This window comes from Barbus barbus (genome assembly GCF_936440315.1).
Source record: "Barbus barbus genome assembly, chromosome: 50".
Lineage (NCBI taxonomy): Eukaryota > Metazoa > Chordata > Actinopteri > Cypriniformes > Cyprinidae > Barbus > Barbus barbus.
Genome location: NC_136728.1, coordinates 16837992 through 16857921, shown reverse-complemented (window position 1 = coordinate 16857921; position 19930 = coordinate 16837992). Strand labels below are relative to the sequence as shown.

Sequence of the window (19930 nt, the reverse complement as noted above, 5' to 3'; positions counted from 1 at the left end):
CCACAGTTATGTTTTAACGTGGGGTGGGGGGGTTAGGCAGTCTAGAGGCAATTGGTTCCATAGACGAGGGGCATTGACTGAAAAGGCTCTGTCGCCCTTGGTTTTCAAATGGGAACGAGGGACAGATAAAAGAGCCCTGTCTGTGGATCTTAAATGTCTGGTAGTTGACAAAGGGATAAGAAGAACTTTAGGATAAGACGGAGCTTGATTGTTAAGAGCTTTGAAGACAAACAGCAGAATCTTAAACTGAAATCTAAAATGGACCGGAAGCCAGTGTAGTGAGGCTACAAATGGAGTGACGTGGTCATATTTCTTTGCCCCAGTCAGCAGTCTTGCAGCTGCATTTTGTACCAACTGGAGACGTTAAAGCGATGACTGAGGAAGACCTGAGTACAGAGAATTACAGTAATCTAAACGTGAGGTAATAAAAGCATGAAGAACTTTCTCCAAATCTTGAAAAGACAAAAACGATTTAAGTTTGGAAATGACCCGTAATTGATAAAAAACGGTTCCTAACGACCGAATTAACTTGTTTGGATAAACATAATTCTGAGTCTATAATAACACCCAGGTTTCTAACCTGTGAGGAAATGAAGGCGAAATGGTTGCCCAGCTCCTCAATGATATTCATTCTCATTTTTTGGGGACAAAAAACAATAATTTCTCTTTTGTTCACATTTAGTTGGAGAAAGTTATTCGAAAACCATTTTTTAATATCTGAGATACATTCCAGCAATGGTTGAATGGACTCACCAACTTTTAGTGGGAGGTGCAACTGTGTATCATCAGCATACAGATGAAAAGAAACATTGTGCTTCCTGATAATATCCCCCAGAGGGTGCATGTATAAGTTAAAAAGAAGTGGTCCCAAAATAGAGCCACGAGGTACTCCACTAATAATTGGGGCAGGTGATGAGGAAAACTTGCCTAGCTCTACAGAAAAAGACCTGTCTTTGAGATAAGAGTTGAACCATTGTAAAGCTGTACCCCTGATACCGATCAGATGTTCTAACCGCCCAATAAGAACATTATGATCCACGGTATCAAAGGCAGCTGTAAGATCAAGTAGAATCAGTACCGCATTTTTAACGGCATCTACTGCAACCAAAATATCATTGAACACTTTAAGCAAAGCAGACTCCATACTGTGATAAGCAGTGAAACCAGATTGAAAAGGTTCTAATAAATTAGCTGTATTTAAGAATGCAATCAACTGTAATTGGACAACTTTTTCTAAAAGCTTTGACAAAAAGGATAATTTCAAGACAGGTCGAAAATTGTAAAAACAACCTTCATCCAAACCTTGCTTCATAAGCAAAGGCTGAACAACTACATGCTTAAAGAAATTAGCAACCACACCAGTATCCAAGGATGAGTTAACCAACACTTGGATACTGGGTCCAATTACTGGAAAGGCTGCTTTTATGATCTCAGGGTGAGGAGTTAGTAGTCTTCATTTTGTTGATGAGATCAGAGAGTTCGATTAAAGAGACATGTTGAAAATGAGAAAAGAAAAATGGACTAGCAGGCAAATTTAAAGACAGGTCTGAGAGCTGTGAAGTAAAAGATAAGCGAATGTCACTCACTTTATCAACAAAAAAACTTAAAAGATTTCTCACAGAGTTTTAGTTTTAGTTTTAAAGGTTAACACAGAAAAGCTACGAAAATATTATTATTATTTTTGAAGTAATAAAGTTGATAAAACATTGAAGCCACTTGGTGTTAATAAATATATTTTTAATATATACATATTAGATATAGACATAAATATTTAAAAATATAGAATAGGTTGCTTGTTGGTGCAGTGTAAGTTTTCCATCAAAGTATCTCTTTAAAAAATAAATAATAAATAAAACACGCAGATAACATTAAAACCTATACAAGATCTCTCGGTAACACTTTAGAATACTGATCCTTTGTTAATGAATAACTACACAGGGACAAGTCACTAATGCACTATTAACATTGTAGTAACTACTAGTAACTAACAAGAAACTCTGATTAATTCATTAGTAAGTAATAGTGCTTAGTATTATTTTTTCATACCTCCCTAAGAACTACTAAGAACTACTTTATACAGGTTCATAATTAATATGAATAATACATAATGTATAATTAATTCTAAAGTAAAGATCATGGTAACCCACTAGTAATGACTCAAGTATTACCAAATTCTTCTAAAGGAATTGCTAATTATTTGGATCAGTATTCTAAAGTGAAGATCATGATAACTCCCTAGTAATGACTGAAATCATTGTAAGCTTTTGAGAGTTTTGTAAAGTATTGGAAGATAGTAACTATTCAGGTGGTACTACATCCTTCTAAAGGAATTATTAATTATTTGGATCAGTATTCTAAAGTGAAGATCGTGATAACTCCCTAGTAATTACTGACGTTATTGTAAACTTTTGAGGTTTTTGTAAGGTTCTGGTTAGTAATTAATTTTGCTAACACTTAAATCATTACTAGTGGATTACCGTGATCTTCACTTTAGAATACTGATCCAAATAATTAGTAGTTTCTTCAGAAGGATGTAGTAACACTTTAGTCATTACTATCCAAAACCTTACATATATCTCAAAAGCTTAAAATTATGTCAGTCAATATTAGGGAGTTATGATGCTTTTCACTTTAGAATACTGATCCAAGTAATTATTAGTTCTTAGAAGATCTATTTGATCATTCTTGAGTCATTACTAGTGAGTTACCATGATCTTCGTTTTAGAATTAATTATACATTATGTATAATTCACATTAATTATGAACCTGTATACAGTAGTTCTTAGTAGTTCTCCAGGATATATATAAAAAATAGTAGTTATTGATTAGCTAATAGTGAACTACCAGTTTCAACTGAGCGCTATTACTTACTAAATCAATAATCATAGTTTCTTGTTAGGTAATAGTAGTTACCACAATGTTAATAGTGCATTAGTGACTTCTTCCTGTCTAGTTATTCATTAACAAAGGATCAGTATTATAAAGTGTTACCGATCTCTCAAATGCTTGAATTGAATGCTTGAAAAAAAAAAAAAAAAAAAAAAAAAGATCATCGAGGTAAACATTTAGGGTGTGGATTTTACAGCATGTCGTGTAAATTCTATACATGTTAGTTGAACCTCCAAGTTAGGATCAAATCAACCATCACATCCTTGTTTACATTGAGATGATAACAGAGATAGAAAACATATATTTTTTTTTCTCAAGATTTGCATAAACCGTGTTTAATCTTCAAACACAGCTAGACTAAATGTAAAAATAACAATAATGCATAAGCCAGGGATCCACCTTCTGACCACAGAATAGATGGTCCAAAAGCAAACTAAGATCTAGTATAAAAGAGCAAGTCATGACAGATAGCTCACATTAGTTCTTGAGGATGGCTGTTGCTTCCATGGGGGCTGTGAAGATGTCCCAAATGTGGATGCTGAGATGGGTCGTCCTGCTGATGGGGCTACAGCTGATACAAGCAGGTTAGAAAAATAAAAATGATCAATAACTGCAAGAAACACACAGTACCAGCTACACAATATGACTATATCTGTCTTTCTATGTTTATAGACTTCATGAATGATTTTGCAGTAATGGATGAAATTTGGCCGACAACAACAGGTGAATATGTTAATGTGTTTATGGATTATACTTTATAGTTTCTTTGTGAATCAATATGATTAGTACATCTCATGAAGTAACAAATTTATTAACAGATGTCAAGTAAAACTACTGTTTTATGTATTTCAAAATGGAACTTTAAACATATGTTCAGGTTTTGATCGGTTAATTATTCAAACAGCCAAATCATTACAATTTTACAAAGATTTTTATTTTTTTTAATTAGATTTACAAAGAGTATTGTAGAATTATTCTAAGCTATCAGTAAACATGTAGCCAACTTTATTTCTATTTTAAAGTATGTGGCAAAAATAATGATAGGTCTGTCTTTTTCTGTTCTCAGCATTCTCTTTGACAAATGTGCCAGTAACTACGGGTATGAAGCTTCTTTTTTTCTTCTTTTTAATGTTACATACATTTAATGTTTCATTTTTTTTAATGTTGAAACTAAAATTTTACACTTCAGCGGATTTAAAGATGAAGCGTGTAAGTCTTTACACTATAAATTAACTGTAAATTATTCATAAATTTATTCCCCCCAAAAGTATAAACACTATGGCTCTGTGGTGCAATCAAAACATTGCTTAGTATGTTTGAGCAACTGTTTGCTCAAATGAAGTATTTAATACATATCACATGTTTATAACCTTATAACCTTTCTATCTTGGTTTAGTTGTACCGAATCCTGATCATCAGTCCACGATCTGCAGCACATGGGGAAATTTCCACTTCAAGACCTTTGATGGACATTTCTTTCAAGCGCCAGACACGTGCAACTATGTTATGGCAGTGATGTGTGACATCTCCACATCTGATTTTAACATCCAAATGCAAAGAGAGACTGTGAATGGTTCAATCACTTTTAGCACAGTCACAATAAAGCTGGAAGGAACAATCATCAAAATCACTAATGGAGACATCACCATGGAGGAAGAAAAGTGAGTTTTTACACTGCAGCAAATGTCCATCCTTAAAAACAATATTTTTTTTATATTTTTTCTTTGGCTTTCCTGTTTTAATAAAATATATTTATTTAAGATGAATTTGAAAAGAAAAAAGTGCAAGATATTGTTTTTTTTTTTCTAATTTTAGCATAAATCTATTTTTATTTTTTTTTCGAGAGTTTATGCTTTTAAACAATTGAAATATTCAAACAGTGGGGTTACGAAAATAAACCTAATAAAATATTTATTATTACATAGTTGCACTATGTTTTCAACCAAATTTATTTTAGTTTAATGAAATATCTGACTGAAAAACAAGAAAAATCAGAAAATGTTTTCTTTTCTTTTTTTTCATTAATGTTGACTTTTTTTTTTTTTTTTTAATTGCTCTAACAGGGTGTCTGTTCCGAGTTATATGAATGGAATTAAAATTGAGGGAAGTACAACAAGTGTGAAGATCTCTAACAAACATGGAGTGACTGTCTTCTGGGAAGAAGACAACTCTCTAACAGTATGATTCAATATTATCTCTGAGCACACATTATTTCATCTTGGAGCTTGATCTCTGACTTCTGATTAGACTTCTGATCAGTGCTGCATATCATAAGACAAACATGTAATATGCCTAAATAAGCAACAGTGAATCAACCAGTTTTTTTAAGTCAAATAAATAAACAAACGGATGGATGGGTGGATGGGTGGATGGATGGGTGGATGGGTGGATGGATGGCTGGATGGATGGATGGATGGATGGATGGATGGATGGATGGATGGATGGATGGATGGATGGATGGATGGATGGATGGATGGATGGATGGATGGATGGATGGATGGATGGATGGATGGATGGATGGATGGATGGATGGATGGATGGATGGATGGATGGATGGATAGATAGATAGATAGATAGATAGATAGATAGATAGATAGATAGATAGATAGATAGATAGATAGATGGATAGATAGATAGATAGATAGATAGATAGATAGATAGATAGATAAAAAAGTGTTTTAGATTAAAAAAGTGATTTAAAAGCATGTCTGTCTCTCCTCTGATATTATTATTTTGTTATATGATGTTCCCCAGATTGAACTTCCTGAGAAGTACAAAGGTCTGACCTGTGGACTCTGTGGAGACTTTAATGGCAACAAGCATGACGATGTCACTGTTAGCGGTAAACATGATGTTTTTAACTCATTAATGATTAGATTTTCATTTAAGATTGAAATACAGCAAGTGGAGTGACCTCTCGACACATACTGATTTTAATCACTCAGGTTCAGTGTAATATGTTTATCTGAATCCTTCTTAGGTCCAGCCACATGGAAAGTTTCAACACCAACTGAAACCTGTGAGGACGTTACACTTCCTCCCATCGATCAGTGCGACCAGGTAGAGTATGAGACTAAATCTAATTTTGGGGGCACTCTTGAAATAAAACAATGAGAAATGTTTAATTAAATTGCTTAATCTTGTCGACAGATTGTTTCCAATGAGACAATCCTCTTAAATAATCTATTTATTCCACCCTAGACAAGTGTTTGCCAGCAGTATCTCAGCAGTCCGGGGTTTAGTGACTGTTACAGGGTGATGGACATGAGTTCATTTGAAAAAGCCTGTGTAGACGACCTGTGTCAGTGTTACGGCAATCACGACTGTCTCTGCAACACACTCACAGAGATTTCACGACAGTGCACTCATGCTGGAGGAATACCAGGAACATGGAGAACAAAACAGCTCTGTCGTGAGTATCAGAAATGATGGCGAGAAAAAAATTAAAGGGGTCCTATTACACTCTTTTACAAAGTCTTGATTTTGTTTTGGGGGTGTACTAGAACATGCTCTCATGCTTGGTGGTTCGAAAATCGCATTATTTTTCACATAATTTACATTATTACAATACCTTTCTCCCCAGCCTGACACAAACAACTCGATTAGTTCCGGGTTTCATGAAGGCCCGCCTTCCGAAAAACAAAATGTGTTGTAATTGGTTAGCTGTCCCAGTGCGTTGTGATTGGTAAACAGCTTAGACGGCGTTTCAGTATTGCCCCTCCCCTTGCCAGAACAGCAAGTTCGTCAATATTGCTATATCAGTTTAGACCCCGAGAATATTGAACAAGAGGATCGTGCATAACCTTTGCATGCACGGATATTGCAAGACATATTAAAGCAGTAATGTTATAGTTGTTGTTTTTTTTTTTTTTTTGCTAAATCACGTTTTAGATGGGATGTCAACAACATGTTAAAAATAACTGCATTGAGTATGTACAGATAAGTGCAACGGTAATATGTAGCTCAACCAAGCGTTCTTCCCCAGACCCCCCAACCATTCAAATTTCTGTAGGCGGGATTTACAATTTGTGATGTCATAAATACAAGGAAACAACTTTGTAGTCCAAACGAGCCGTTCGTTGTAGTTCTTGAAAAGGGATTTTTTTTAAACGAAATATCTCCCTTTGGAGTGGACTTTGAGATTTGTAACTTTTTAGATCGTTTTATACCCAAACATACGCACTACACACTGACTAAAATTCAAAAAGTGAAAAAGCATAATAGGACCCCTTTAACTTTTTCTAACTCCCATGATGTTGCAATATACTGTACGAATCTACAGTTTTAGAAGAATTGCTACGCAGCTGTTGCCATACGAAGTTCATAGTGTCAAGGTCCGAAGAAGACAAATAAATACTAAAAAATTACCCAAATATTTTACCCATAACCTACATTAATACAGTAAATAAATAAAGATTTTGAAAACACAGTCATCTAAAACTACCAACAATCAACACTTACTATTTTAAAAGGACCACTGTGAAGAAAATACGATGCAGTAGTATTGATACATTTGTGACATGCAATGTCTTGTTTTGTGGAGCAGCAAAGACATGTCCTCCGAACTTGCAATACATGGAGTGTGGGAGTCCATGCAAGAACACCTGCTCAGATCCAGATGCAAATTTAATGTGTAAAGAACACTGTGTGGATGGCTGTTTCTGCCCTAACGGTAATTTCACGCAATATCCAAAGTCAAGTGCTTGCATATTTAAATCTGTTCAATTAAAGCCTTTTTTTTTTTATTAAATGGTATCATGCCTACTTTTTCTAAAGGCACTGTGGAAAATGACATTGGTCAGAGTGGCTGTGTTTCCGTGAGCGAGTGCCCTTGTGTGCATGACGGCACAGTATATCAATCAGGAGAGTCTTACAAACAAGCTTGCAAAAAATGGTAACTTTTTTTATTATTATTTTATATTTAAATTAACCTTCCCCATGCTAACACTGCTGCTGTACTGTGTCAGTGTGTGCGCTGCGGGACACTGGACTTGTACATACCTGGAATGTCCCGGAATCTGCTCTGTTGTTGGAGGGTCTCACATCACCACTTATGATGGAAAGACCTTCACCTTCAGTGGCAACTGTGACTACATCCTCACTAAGGTCTGTCAGTACAGCAGATGATTCAGATGTTTTCTGTCAGGAATTTGGAGGTTCTTACAATCTTTTTTTTCCAGCACTCTAATGACAGTGATATTGCAGTTGTGGGAAATCTGGCAAAGTGTGATCCGGCCCGAACAGACACGTGTCTAAATTCAGTTACCCTTGTCATCTCAGGGACCACTGTAAGCGCTAGGTTTAAATAATTGTATTATTTTATGATTATTAATAATAATAATACTTATACTGACTACTACTACTAAGATAATCATATTAATAGTAATGTCTTTTTGTTGATGTTTTCCTTATAAAACAGATTAGTTTTTCCTCGGGTGGATCTGTGGCAGTGAATGGAATCAGTCCATATGTGCTTCCTTTCACCACAGGTTTGTTGTCAAATATAAGAAACTTTTGTTTATTTTTTTCATTATTATTACATTTAAAAAAATATGGTAATTTCCTTTTTCAAAAATTTAATTGTCCCAGGTCCTGTGAGCATCTTCCAGCCCACTTCCTCTTTCATCATCGCTGATATGAAGAGTCTTCGTCTAGAGATCCAGTTGGCTCCAGTCATGCAGTTGTATATTGTAGCCAGCACTGAAGAGAAAGGGAAGATGAGTGGTGAGTTTATAAAAACTTTAAATAGTGTGGAATTTTTTGTTTTGTTTTGTTTTTGTAGCACATATATGCTAAAAGTTAATTGTTATGGTCTAAAATCCACACAATTTAGATTTTATGGGTATTGATTGAATCACTTTTTACCTTGCTTCTCTCAGGTCTATGTGGGAACTATAACGATGTCCAATCAGATGACTTTAAAACAGCATCGGGTATCATAGAGGGCACACCAACATCCTTTGTCAACTTTTGGAAACAAAATTGCCCAGATCTTGAAATCACATTTGACAACCCCTGCAGCTTGAATATAGAAACAGGTACCTAACATGCTCACAATATCCATGTTCTTGACTTGAAATGACTTGATGCGCTAAACAAAGTAAGCAAGCAAATCTCCTATGATTTTTGTCCTCATAGAGCAACTTGCAAAAGACTGGTGTTCCCGTCTCACTAACCCAAATGGCAGCTTTGCTGCATGTCACTCAGAAATATGTCCTGAGATGTACTACCAAGTAAGTCTTTTTGCAGAAAACACTCAATTGAGCTGACCATTTTTTATGATATATTGCAGTATTTATTATAGATGATATATCGGTGCATAATCTATCTTTTAAATCCATGTGTCCTTAATCAAAGGCTAAGTTCACACTGTCAGTGTTTGGGATTGACAACTGCATTTACTTATACACTCACCGGACAGTTTATTAGGTACACATATTCAACTGCTTGTTAAGACTGCTAGATATGAAATACTCTAGGCTTGCCAGACCGACTAGTCTGAAGTATTTTATAAACTGCTGGTCTGCTGGGATTTTCATGTACAACCATGTCTAGTGTTTGCAGAGAATAGTCTGAAAAGAAAAAAAATATATAAAGTGAGGGGCAGTTCTTAGGGGGCTAAAATGCCTTGTTGAACCCAGAAGTCAAGGGAGAATGGCAAGACTGGTTTGAGCTGATTGAAAGGCAACAGTAACTCAGATAACCACTCATTACAACAGAGGTTTGCAGAAGAGCATCTCTGAAAGCACAACACATCAAACCTTGAAGCAGATGGGCTACAGCAGCAGAAGACCATACCGGTGCCATTCCTGTCAGCTAAGAACAGAAAACTGAAGCTACAATTTGCACAGACTCACTAAAACTGGACTATTGAAGATTGGAAAAAGGTTGCCCAGGCTAATGAGTCTCGATTTCTGCTGCAAAATTTGGATGGTCAGAATTTGGCGTAAACAACATGAAAGCATGGATCCATCATGCCTTGTATCAATGGATCAGGCAATCAGTTCACTATACTCAAATGGCGTACAGAGTCACCAGATCTCATTCCAATTGAGCACCTTTGGGATTTGGTGAAACGGGTGATTCGCATTATCGATGTGTATCCAAAAATCTGCAGTAACGGCATCATTTTATTGTATCAATATAGACCAAATCTCTGAGGAATGTTTGAATAGCACCTTGTTGAATCTATGTCACAAAGAATTAAGGCAGTTCTGAAGGTAAAAGGACATTCAACCTGTTACTATCAAGGAGTTTCTAATAAAGAGGCCGGTAAGTGTAGGTGTGAGTCTCGAAATGTCCAGTTCACAGAAGCTTATGATAAAAGCTCAAATAGTCTCTGCATGAATGTGCAACTGAAGTACAGCCTATATTCTATATGTGACTGCCACAATGTGATATTATAAAACTTAGTCAAAAGATGATAAATGTTATACATCAGTAAAGAGTTGAGAATTTTGATTTGTGCATGGACAAGAGATGTGACCAGTACTGGTAGAGGACAGTGACTAGATCTAGAACTTCAGATGATACAATCAGTTCCTGATGGACAAAATCAAGTCCTGCCCTACATTTTTCCTTGTTCGAATAGCTGCTTAACTCAGGATTCAATCTGTTTTCTCTGCAGTGGTGTGTCTATGACACATGCAAATGTGCAGATATTAGGAAGTGTATGTGTGCGGCCGTGTCCAACTATGCCCATGCCTGTGCTGCCAGAGGAGTCATTCTCCAGGGCTGGATGGATTCTGACCCCTGTGGTGAGAACTTTATAAAGTACACATACAAACAAATAGTTATACTGTATGTGCACTCTGATACAAATCTGCCTCTGTCTGTCTCTGGCTACACAGACACAATTTCGAAGTGTACAGGCAACATGAAGTACTCCTATGGTGTGACCAGCTGTGGCAGCAATTGCCGCTCACTCAGTGAACAAGACAACACCTGCCAAGGGTCCTTCACACCTGTAGATGGTTGCACCTGTTCTGAGGGAACCTACCACAATGAAGGCGGTAGCTGTGTACATGCTGACCAGTGTCCTTGTTACTATGGCAACCAGGTCATAGAGCCATCAGCAGTGTTCCACAAAGATGGTGCTAAATGGTATAAAGTGCAGCTTAACATATGGGTAGTTGATGCACAATGTATCTATTAAGTTTTTTCTAAACCATTTTTAACATTTTTTTTTCAATAGCTCTTCACTGCCAACTGGCAAACAATTTAACAATACTTACATGCATTGTTAATGCATTGTTAACTATTAATAGTAGATTTAGTAATTATTTGCACTGTTTTGTCGAATTACAGCACCTGTAACCTTGGCAAACTGCACTGCTCCAATCAAAAAGGTGATCTGCAACTAGCTTTTCCACAATACTACCTATTAAATTCAAACTTGAATCACCACTGTTATGATGTGTGCTAATTTTCTCCACCTCATTCCATGTGCCTTTTGTGTTTTCAGACTGTGTGGCTCCAATGACATTTTTTAAATGCTCAAATCATGGAGAAAAAGGAACGGAGTGTCAGAGGACATGTGAGAAACAAGACCCAAACAACTGTGTAAGTTGGAAAGAATGGATAGTTGAATGGAATACATGAATAACTGAGTGAATGAAATGATCAGTTACAGCAATTTTATGCATTTCATAAAATCCCTTTTGCTTACTCAATTTAAAATGCAACAATTCAGAAGCAATCTGATGCCAGTTCTAAATCACGCCCACCCCTGATACATGCAATAAAAATCTGAAAGATGAAAATAGAAAGATACTGAAGAAGTTTGCAGGGAAATGCTGGCTTACCAATTTTTTCTTGGCAATAGGTGAGCATGGGGTGTGTATCAGGGTGTATATGTCCAGATGACCTTCTGGCTGATGGAAAAGGTGGTTGTGTGAAGAGGGAAAAATGTTCATGTACCCATAATGGAGTCACCTATTCACCTGGAGAGCAAGTTCTACAGGACTGTAACACCTGGTGAGCTACTCACAGTTGTTATAAACCATGTTATCCCATGCCATCGTTGTACTATCATTTAACATCTCCACTACTAGTCAAACATTTGAACATACTTGAGGCACATGTCTTCAACTATAGAGTAAAGATGTGGATGTACAATTATTTTAAATTTACAGAAAACAGATTATATATGAAATAATTATTATACATGAAAGTTTAGGCCCATGCCAACCTTCAGCAACAAGTAAAAAATCTGGTTGTAGTCTTTTATTTTGTTAATTTACTCTATATTTCAGCACATGCACAAATGGGATATGGACTTGTACTGCAAAGGCCTGCTATGGCACCTGTACCATCTACGGAGAAGGTCATTTCAGGACTTTTGATGGCAGAAGATATTCGTTCCACGGAGACTGTGAACACACTATAGCCCATGTATGTTTGCCTGTCCCAATGGGAAAAAGAAAAAAGTCAATATACAGATATCTGACACATACCTGTCACTATTATGTCTGCAAAAGCACCAAACACTTCAATAAATGGGCTTGCAATTTTTTTTTGAAAAACATATTTTATATAGGAGGTTTTAGGAGTTAATTATCTGGGGCATTATAATCTGGAATATCTCTGATGTGTGTAACCCCTCTAGGATTTTTGCGATGCGAACCCCAGTCCCTCCTTCCGCCTCGTCACTGAGAACATCCCCTGTGCCACAACCAGCTCCATTTGCTCCAAGTCCATCAATCTGTTCTTTGGGGTGAGGTTATTTCATAGCTCAGAGTCAGCACAGGTGCATTAGTAAAGCTAAAATGTGCAATACACAACGTGTTATGCCACTTTTTATATCCCACAGAAATACGAGATGATTTTATCTGAGAAGGAAGATGTGAAGGTTGTTGAAAGCAACGGCACGGAGTACAGATATCAAATCAGTACTGCAGGCATATATGTCGTCATAGAGGTTGAAGGTCTTTTGAACTTAATTTGGGATAAAAAAACAAGTGTGATGTTCCAACTCAACCACAAATTAAAGGTATGCATTCCTTAAAGTTACACCCATAGACAAGAATTTTGTTCATCTCACCTAAACATCTACATGATCTCTATGGCAGGGCAAGGTCTGTGGACTGTGTGGAAACTTTGATGGTAATGCGAACAATGACTTTATGAAGCACAATGGAGAAGTGGTAACAGATTCAGAAGATTTTGGGAATAGTTGGAAGGTGAATCCCAGCTGCCCTGATGTGACAAATGTGATGCATCCTTGTGACGCAAAACCACATCGACGTGCCTGGGCTATCAGACAATGCCAAAACATCATAAACCCTGTATTTACAGACTGCCATTCGCTTGTAAGCAATATGATCATTTAGCAACTTTTGTCCACAAATTGAGAATACAATTATCAATCATCACTGAAATGGAATGAATGTGCGTTGTTTAATACGTTACAATTGAATGCATGGTAACCCTTACAGTCATGTGTCTGATTTTCCTGTCTCTAGGTGGATTCTGGTCCATACTATGATGCCTGTGTAAGGGACACCTGTGCATGTGACAGTGGGGGTGACTGTGATTGTCTCTGTACTGCAGTGGCAGCTTACGCTGCTGAATGCCGTAAAAGAGGAGCTTGTGTGGCATGGCGAAGACCAGACTTTTGCCGTGAGTCCTAATATTTATATGGTTTATTTTGCCTATGAACTGCAACTAATTAACTTGGGTGAGGAATGCATTTATTGTACTCCACTGAATTATGATCACAATCACATGTCATGTCATCCACTATAAATGTTTTTTTTTACTATGGGTACCTTTGACCCTTCTAGAAAATGGCAGAGCCTTTGGTTTTGCAAAGGCTAATTTCATAGCTACCTCTGTATCTAAATATACAAATAAGTAATAATTTGAAATTATTGACACTTTATTTTCCTTTTTTTTTGATATTGTGCAGTGCTTTGACACAATTTGCATTGTAAAAAGCGCTATATAAGTAAAGGTGACTTGACTTGACTTGACACACACACACACACACATATATATATATATATATATATATATATATATATATATATATATATATATATATATATATATATAGTACCTTGCAAAAGTATTCAAAGCCCTTAATTTTTTTCACGTTTTGTTGTTGCAACCTTATGTTAACCTGCTTTGATGTGAGAGAAAAAATAAGTAATTTAATCTACAGTACACTCCATACACCATAATGGCAAAGCAAAATCAGAACTGTCAGAACTTTGTAAATTTATAAAAAATAATAATAATAATAATAAAATGAAATAAGTACATTGCATAAGTATTCAAACCCTTAACTCAGTACTTAGCTGAAGAACCTTTATGGCCTCAAGTATTTTGGGGTATGATGCGACAAGCTTTGCACATCAGCATTTGGCAATTATCTGCCATTCTTTGAACATCAGCTTCTTGTTCACCACTGTAACCAAAGCCCTTCTCCATCAATTGCTCAGTTTGGCCTGGAGGCCAGCTCAAGAATAGTCCTGGTTGTTCCAAACGTCTTCCATTATGGATAATGGAGGCTACATGCTTCTGGTGTATGGAGACTGATATGGGGGGGGGGGGGGGGGGGGGGGGGGTCATTTAAAGCAGTTTAACAATAGACTGCCCCGTGTGAAAAAGAAGTGCACTTAAGTATACTTTTATAAAGTGGACTTATTGCAGAAATAACATACTTTAAAAGAACACACATAAGTACAAATTAAATGTTATTTTCAACGCTTAAATACATTTTATTTGTAATTAACTTCAAATGTATCACATTTTAAAATGATATTAAATGCTATAAGTTGAACTTTTGAGTGATTTTTTTAAACCACTTAAGTGGGACGTTTTAGTACATCTTTATATGTACTTTCATAATTGTTTCTAGTGTCTTTAAAATATGGTTAAAGTGTACTACTAATGTACTAACAAGCAATTAATGTTAACTAAAATATACTTTAATGTCAGTTAACAATACACTTAACCATGAATTAAATCTAATATTTTCGACCACCTAAATGCATGTTATTTCTAATTGATTGCAAATATATTACAGTTTAAATTTACATTAAATGCAATTAGTTGAACTTTTGAGTGATATTTTTCAACCACTTAAGTGGGACTTTAGTATATTTTATATGTACTTTGAAATATGGTAAATATGTACTTCTCAATAAGCAATTAATGTGAACTAAAATATACTTAAATGTCATTTCAATGTACTTCAATGTTATATATCTCTGGCAATGAAGTTGAATTTTAGTATAGGCTATTTAAAATTTTATTTTAAAAAATCTCTTAATTAACTAGTTACACAAACACAAACACAAAATGAAAACCCACTACATTTATTGACAAAACAATCCCTAAAACATATACACAAACATGCGTTTTGCTGATCCACAAGAAAAACCCAATACTATACACAGCTGCAACACTTTAACTCACTTATTAGAAAGAGTCTGGAGAACAATGCAAAATCACTTACATACAAAAGTACCTAATCTCACCATCATAGAAAACATAATTCTGTATGATGTATAAGAATTTGATGCATATATATATATATATATGGGTATGTATGGGTATATAGAGGGATGTATGGGTGTATATAATATATATATACTGTATATATATATGGGTGTAATGGTATTCGAAAATTTACGGAACGGGTCTTTCGGTTCTGTACGCATGTGTAACAAACAAGTCATTAAATTTTTTCAGGAGATTCAGACAATGCATGCTGTTTTGGCCCTCTTTGATGTGGCATGCTGTAAATGCCTCAGTTCTGACGGCAGCAGACTTCCTCTTTACTTCTTGTTTTAACACACAACAAACATGAATTAACATCTCAAGCCTCATGTAATCGCATGTTTCACTCACAGAAAGATGTGATTAAAATGTCTTGTAAACAAAATGTCATGTAGGCTAGCATTTCATTTACCTTAAGTCATCAGTGTCCACAGCTCGTCAGTTCACCAAGTCAAGTCACCTTTATTTATATAGGCTAGCGCGTTTAACAATACAGGTTAAGCAGCTTTACAAAATCAAATAGGAAAATAGTGTGTTGGTAATGCAAAAAGACAGTCATAAACATTCAATTTTCAGAGAACTTTTCATTTCTCACCAGAGAAATTTCGCGAAATATTAGACTATAGGCTATACTCATTATATTTTACTTTTACCTGTTAGTGATGTCTAAATTATTTAATGTAGGCTATATTTAAAAAAAAAATTTATGAAACAAGTTATGACAGCCACTGTGTAAATGATTATATTTAAACAACAAAAGAAGCATAGGCTAATTTAGAAGTTAATTTAATAACTGCGTTGAGTGCAATTTACATGTTTGCATACCTTTTTTTATTTGAGTGTTTATTATTATTCTAGTTAAAAATAAATAGTAATTAAATTTAAGTTTGGGCTCTGCTAACTGTAACCTTAAAGTAGGCCTAATGTAAAAGGGCTCCCTATTGTTTAGAGCAGAGGTAGATTTTTATAGCTTTTTTTAAAAGGATTTAAAGAAAATTCTAATTGAATTTATTTAAAGAAAGAGCAATTGTTCAGTAAAACATAGTTTAATTAAATAAATTTTAAAATAGTATTTTTTCCACCTGCTGTACCGAAACCTACCAAAGCCCATAAAATGACCATGGTGGTGGAAAAAAATTTGGAATGGGAGGAAAAAATATTTTTCAGATTCTTTGCGTTCTCTAGCAGAACTTTTGCGTTCCCTCGCAAAACTCTTGCGTTCTCTCGCAAAGATATTTGCGTTCCCTCAAAAAACATTTGCGTTTTCTCGCAAAACCAGTTGAGTTCGGACAAAAACGTCTCAGGTTACGCATGTAACCATGGTTCCCCAAAGGGAACTCAAGCTGCGTCGGAAAACGCTATGGGAATGCCTCCAGTGTGACTGCGCTCTGAATCATGTGTGTAATCTTTCCAATGGATGGGCGAGACGTCACCTGATCCACCACATAGCATAAGCCTGCTGGCCGGAGGCCTCAGCCTCTGGAGGAAACATGTAACTAGGGGGTGTCTACCCACTGAAAAGCCACCGAGAGACGTAGATCCTCAGGGTGAAGTGGATTATCCCTGCGGAGGAACAGGCCTGCACAAACTCCAAAACCAATCAGGCAGTTGGCTGGGTCGAGCTGGCAACCTCCGCACCATGAAGTGACCCTTCATTTCAGGGTGTACAGTTTCCTCGTACTAGCGGAGGTCTCTAAAACTCTCTGTAGCGAGAGGAGACCTGACGAAAGCAATGCAAGTGAAATGTCCACCAAAAACCTCCCCGGACATCTTAGCACAAACCATGATAAGATCGTAAGTAACACTGTTTGTCTTGCTTCCGTTTAACCGAACATAAGACTGATGTCATCCATTGTGCAAACAAATGATCCCAACTTTTCCACTAAGGAGTTAATTGTAAGCATCCAGACTGCGATAACGTTATGCATTTACCGCCATCTCTCGTGTACACGTACGCAGCATCAATCAGAGCCGTCCGGAACACTACTTTTAATGTTCTTTGTAAGTTTGCACCTCAGTCATATTTAAAGAGTAATTCTATTGTTTTTTTTAAATACCTAACTTGCATTTTCGCTAGATTTAAAAAGTATGTGCTGTAGGTTTTGATAGATTTAAAAATGGCGCTACCGGAAATGCTTCAGGACCAGACATGCACAATAGCATTCCAACGCCTTTGTTGTTGTTTACATCCTTGAAATGGTCTATAATGATGGTATTATAACATACAATTTAGGTCTGCTGGTAGTATTATTTCTGAATGTAATAAAATGTGACTAATAGGCTACGTGAATTATTTGATTATTTTTCCTTTCAAAAACTTAAAATTATATATAGCGTGTTTTTTTTTAAACATGCAGCAAACGAAAGTAGTCTAAGCAATTAATTGGTTAAAAATTCTTATATTTTATATATATAAATACACACACACACACACACACAAGAGTGTGGGCCTAATCCGGCACATTCTCACAGTCTTGTAGTTTGTGATTTTTGTTATGAATGATAGGTTAGATTCTGTCAATTAAAACAAAAATCAGATTGTGTATTTATGACACCAATTTGTTCAGAAATGGAAGTAACTTAAAATGTTATTTGCGTGTTGTAGGCTACTTTTCATATTTTTAGGCTAGCTATAAAGCTACAGAGCTTCCTTTAGGCTATTTTATGGTGCGATTAACACTGATAGCATGCAATTATTTGATGAACACCCTATTCATATAAAACCAGTCTATGTTATTAAATTGTATAAAATTATTTTGTTTACAAGTTTCATATTTGTGTTTTTTCCATTTTAATTGTTGCATTCATTGCATCTGAAATTAACTTTATCTACACATCTAGTCTGAATAATTTATATAAATCAGTATGCAGAAACAGGTGCTGTTTTTTTTTTTTTTTTTTTTTTAAAGTGAATCCCAACTCCCCCAAAGAATTAAGCCACCTTAAGAATTTATAATGTTTTTGCCACAGGGGAGAAAACACCTGAATTGCACATTCCGTTCATATTCTGGTCTTGTCTGCTTTCCTGTGCATAATAGGCTATATTTTATTACGTGTAGATTTTGGTTTAATACCATCTTCGTCCATTAGCCTCCCTTAAGCGTTTTCTATAACCTAATGGTTTTATGGGGGAGAAAAAGCTTAACGTGCATTAGCACGTTGCATTCATGGCTATCTGCTTTACTGATAGTAATGCTATTAATACGGTTATTAATATTGCAATTGTTATTAGTATTAATAGTATTTATTAATACCGAATTGGGCCTCTAGTGTCACTGTTATAGTACATTAAGCCACATTAAGCATTTTAGAATGTCCCAAAACCGTGCCTTATACTGTAAACAAAGCTGACTGTATTTGAACTTGAATCCAAGTTTAAAATAAAACTCTATGAACAGCTCCATTGTGAATGTACCAGCTGTATGAACCACAAACTTACAAGCTGTAAAGTAAACAGGAAGTGTTTGTCTGAACTCAACTGGTATCAAATATCAAATATCTTTTGTGAGGGAACGCAAACGTTTTGCGAGGGAATGCTAAGGTTCTTGAGGAAATACAATAAGTATTTTTTGCGAGAAGAAAACGAAAAAAAAAAAAAAAATTCCTCCCTTCCCGATTTTTTTTTACACCACCATGGCCCTTTAGGGGCTCCATAGAAACCATACCGAACCGTGATGTCAAAACCGAGGTACATACTGAACCATATGTATGTATGTAACCATATGTATATATACTTTTTTGGAAATAAGACACAATAGAAATGTAAATGATATTTTGCTTGTTTTTTTCTTTTCCTCAACACGTCTTATACTATATTTCCTTGGAAACCAAGTACAATAACATTCGACAGGGGCAAAATTGTTGGTCATGGTGGACCCCTGTGCTCACCTTTTTCCAAATTTTTACACAATAAATATTGATATGTATTCAATTATTTATTCATGTATTTTATGGTGAATTTTGAAAAAACAAATTGTGTCAATAAAAAAATTTAACATATAAGTAATATTCATTTAATAGAAAAAGGTTAAATCTGTTAGCTTTAATGAAAATAAACATTTGGGACATAAATGTGCCCATAGCTGAAATAACACTGAAACAAAACCATTGTACTGACGTTGTTCTTGCAGCTTTATTCTGTGACTACTACAACACTCCAGATGAATGTGAGTGGCGCTATAAAACCTGTGGATCAACCTGCATGAAAACCTGCAAAAACCCCTCAGGAACTTGCTCTGATCAAATCCCCCCCCTTGAGGGTAAGAATTAGGCATTTTAGCATATTTGAAAATCTGTGAACATATACTTTAATGCTGAATAAGATGACGTTGACAGTATTTGAATACTACTAAGTACTTTACATACCACAGTGTCAAAAACAAATTCTTTTTAATACCCATGTCTCATCTACATTATTTATTCTTTTAGGCTGTTTTCTTCAGTGCCCTTCAGAGAGGCCATATTTCAGGGAAGAGACTATGAAGTGTGTCACAGAGGAAGGATGTAAAGACTGTTTCTATGATGGGAAGGTATT

General features: G+C 35.6%; 1 protein-coding gene across 1 annotated transcript in view; it reads left to right on the top strand.

Moving 5' to 3' along the window:
• Positions 1 to 3331: 3331 nt before the first annotated feature.
• Positions 3332 to 19930, top strand: part of LOC306867923 (uncharacterized protein) — a 31939-nt gene continuing 15340 nt past the window's right edge. The window contains exons 1-26 of the mRNA XM_079413876.1: positions 3332 to 3473; positions 3562 to 3612; positions 3956 to 3988; positions 4286 to 4550; positions 4953 to 5067; positions 5644 to 5731; positions 5870 to 5949; positions 6091 to 6301; positions 7436 to 7561; positions 7666 to 7783; positions 7857 to 7995; positions 8070 to 8177; positions 8309 to 8378; positions 8479 to 8613; positions 8769 to 8927; positions 9028 to 9122; positions 10517 to 10646; positions 10740 to 11033; positions 11751 to 11865; positions 12144 to 12282; positions 12497 to 12604; positions 12701 to 12808; positions 12960 to 13070; positions 13353 to 13509; positions 19527 to 19655; positions 19825 to 19925. Coding sequence (XP_079270002.1) covers positions 3380 to 3473; positions 3562 to 3612; positions 3956 to 3988; positions 4286 to 4550; positions 4953 to 5067; positions 5644 to 5731; positions 5870 to 5949; positions 6091 to 6301; positions 7436 to 7561; positions 7666 to 7783; positions 7857 to 7995; positions 8070 to 8177; positions 8309 to 8378; positions 8479 to 8613; positions 8769 to 8927; positions 9028 to 9122; positions 10517 to 10646; positions 10740 to 11033; positions 11751 to 11865; positions 12144 to 12282; positions 12497 to 12604; positions 12701 to 12808; positions 12960 to 13070; positions 13353 to 13509; positions 19527 to 19655; positions 19825 to 19925 — 3279 coding nt within the window. The 5' untranslated portion in view covers positions 3332 to 3379. The remainder of the gene's footprint in view (positions 3474 to 3561; positions 3613 to 3955; positions 3989 to 4285; positions 4551 to 4952; positions 5068 to 5643; positions 5732 to 5869; positions 5950 to 6090; positions 6302 to 7435; positions 7562 to 7665; positions 7784 to 7856; positions 7996 to 8069; positions 8178 to 8308; positions 8379 to 8478; positions 8614 to 8768; positions 8928 to 9027; positions 9123 to 10516; positions 10647 to 10739; positions 11034 to 11750; positions 11866 to 12143; positions 12283 to 12496; positions 12605 to 12700; positions 12809 to 12959; positions 13071 to 13352; positions 13510 to 19526; positions 19656 to 19824; positions 19926 to 19930) is intronic.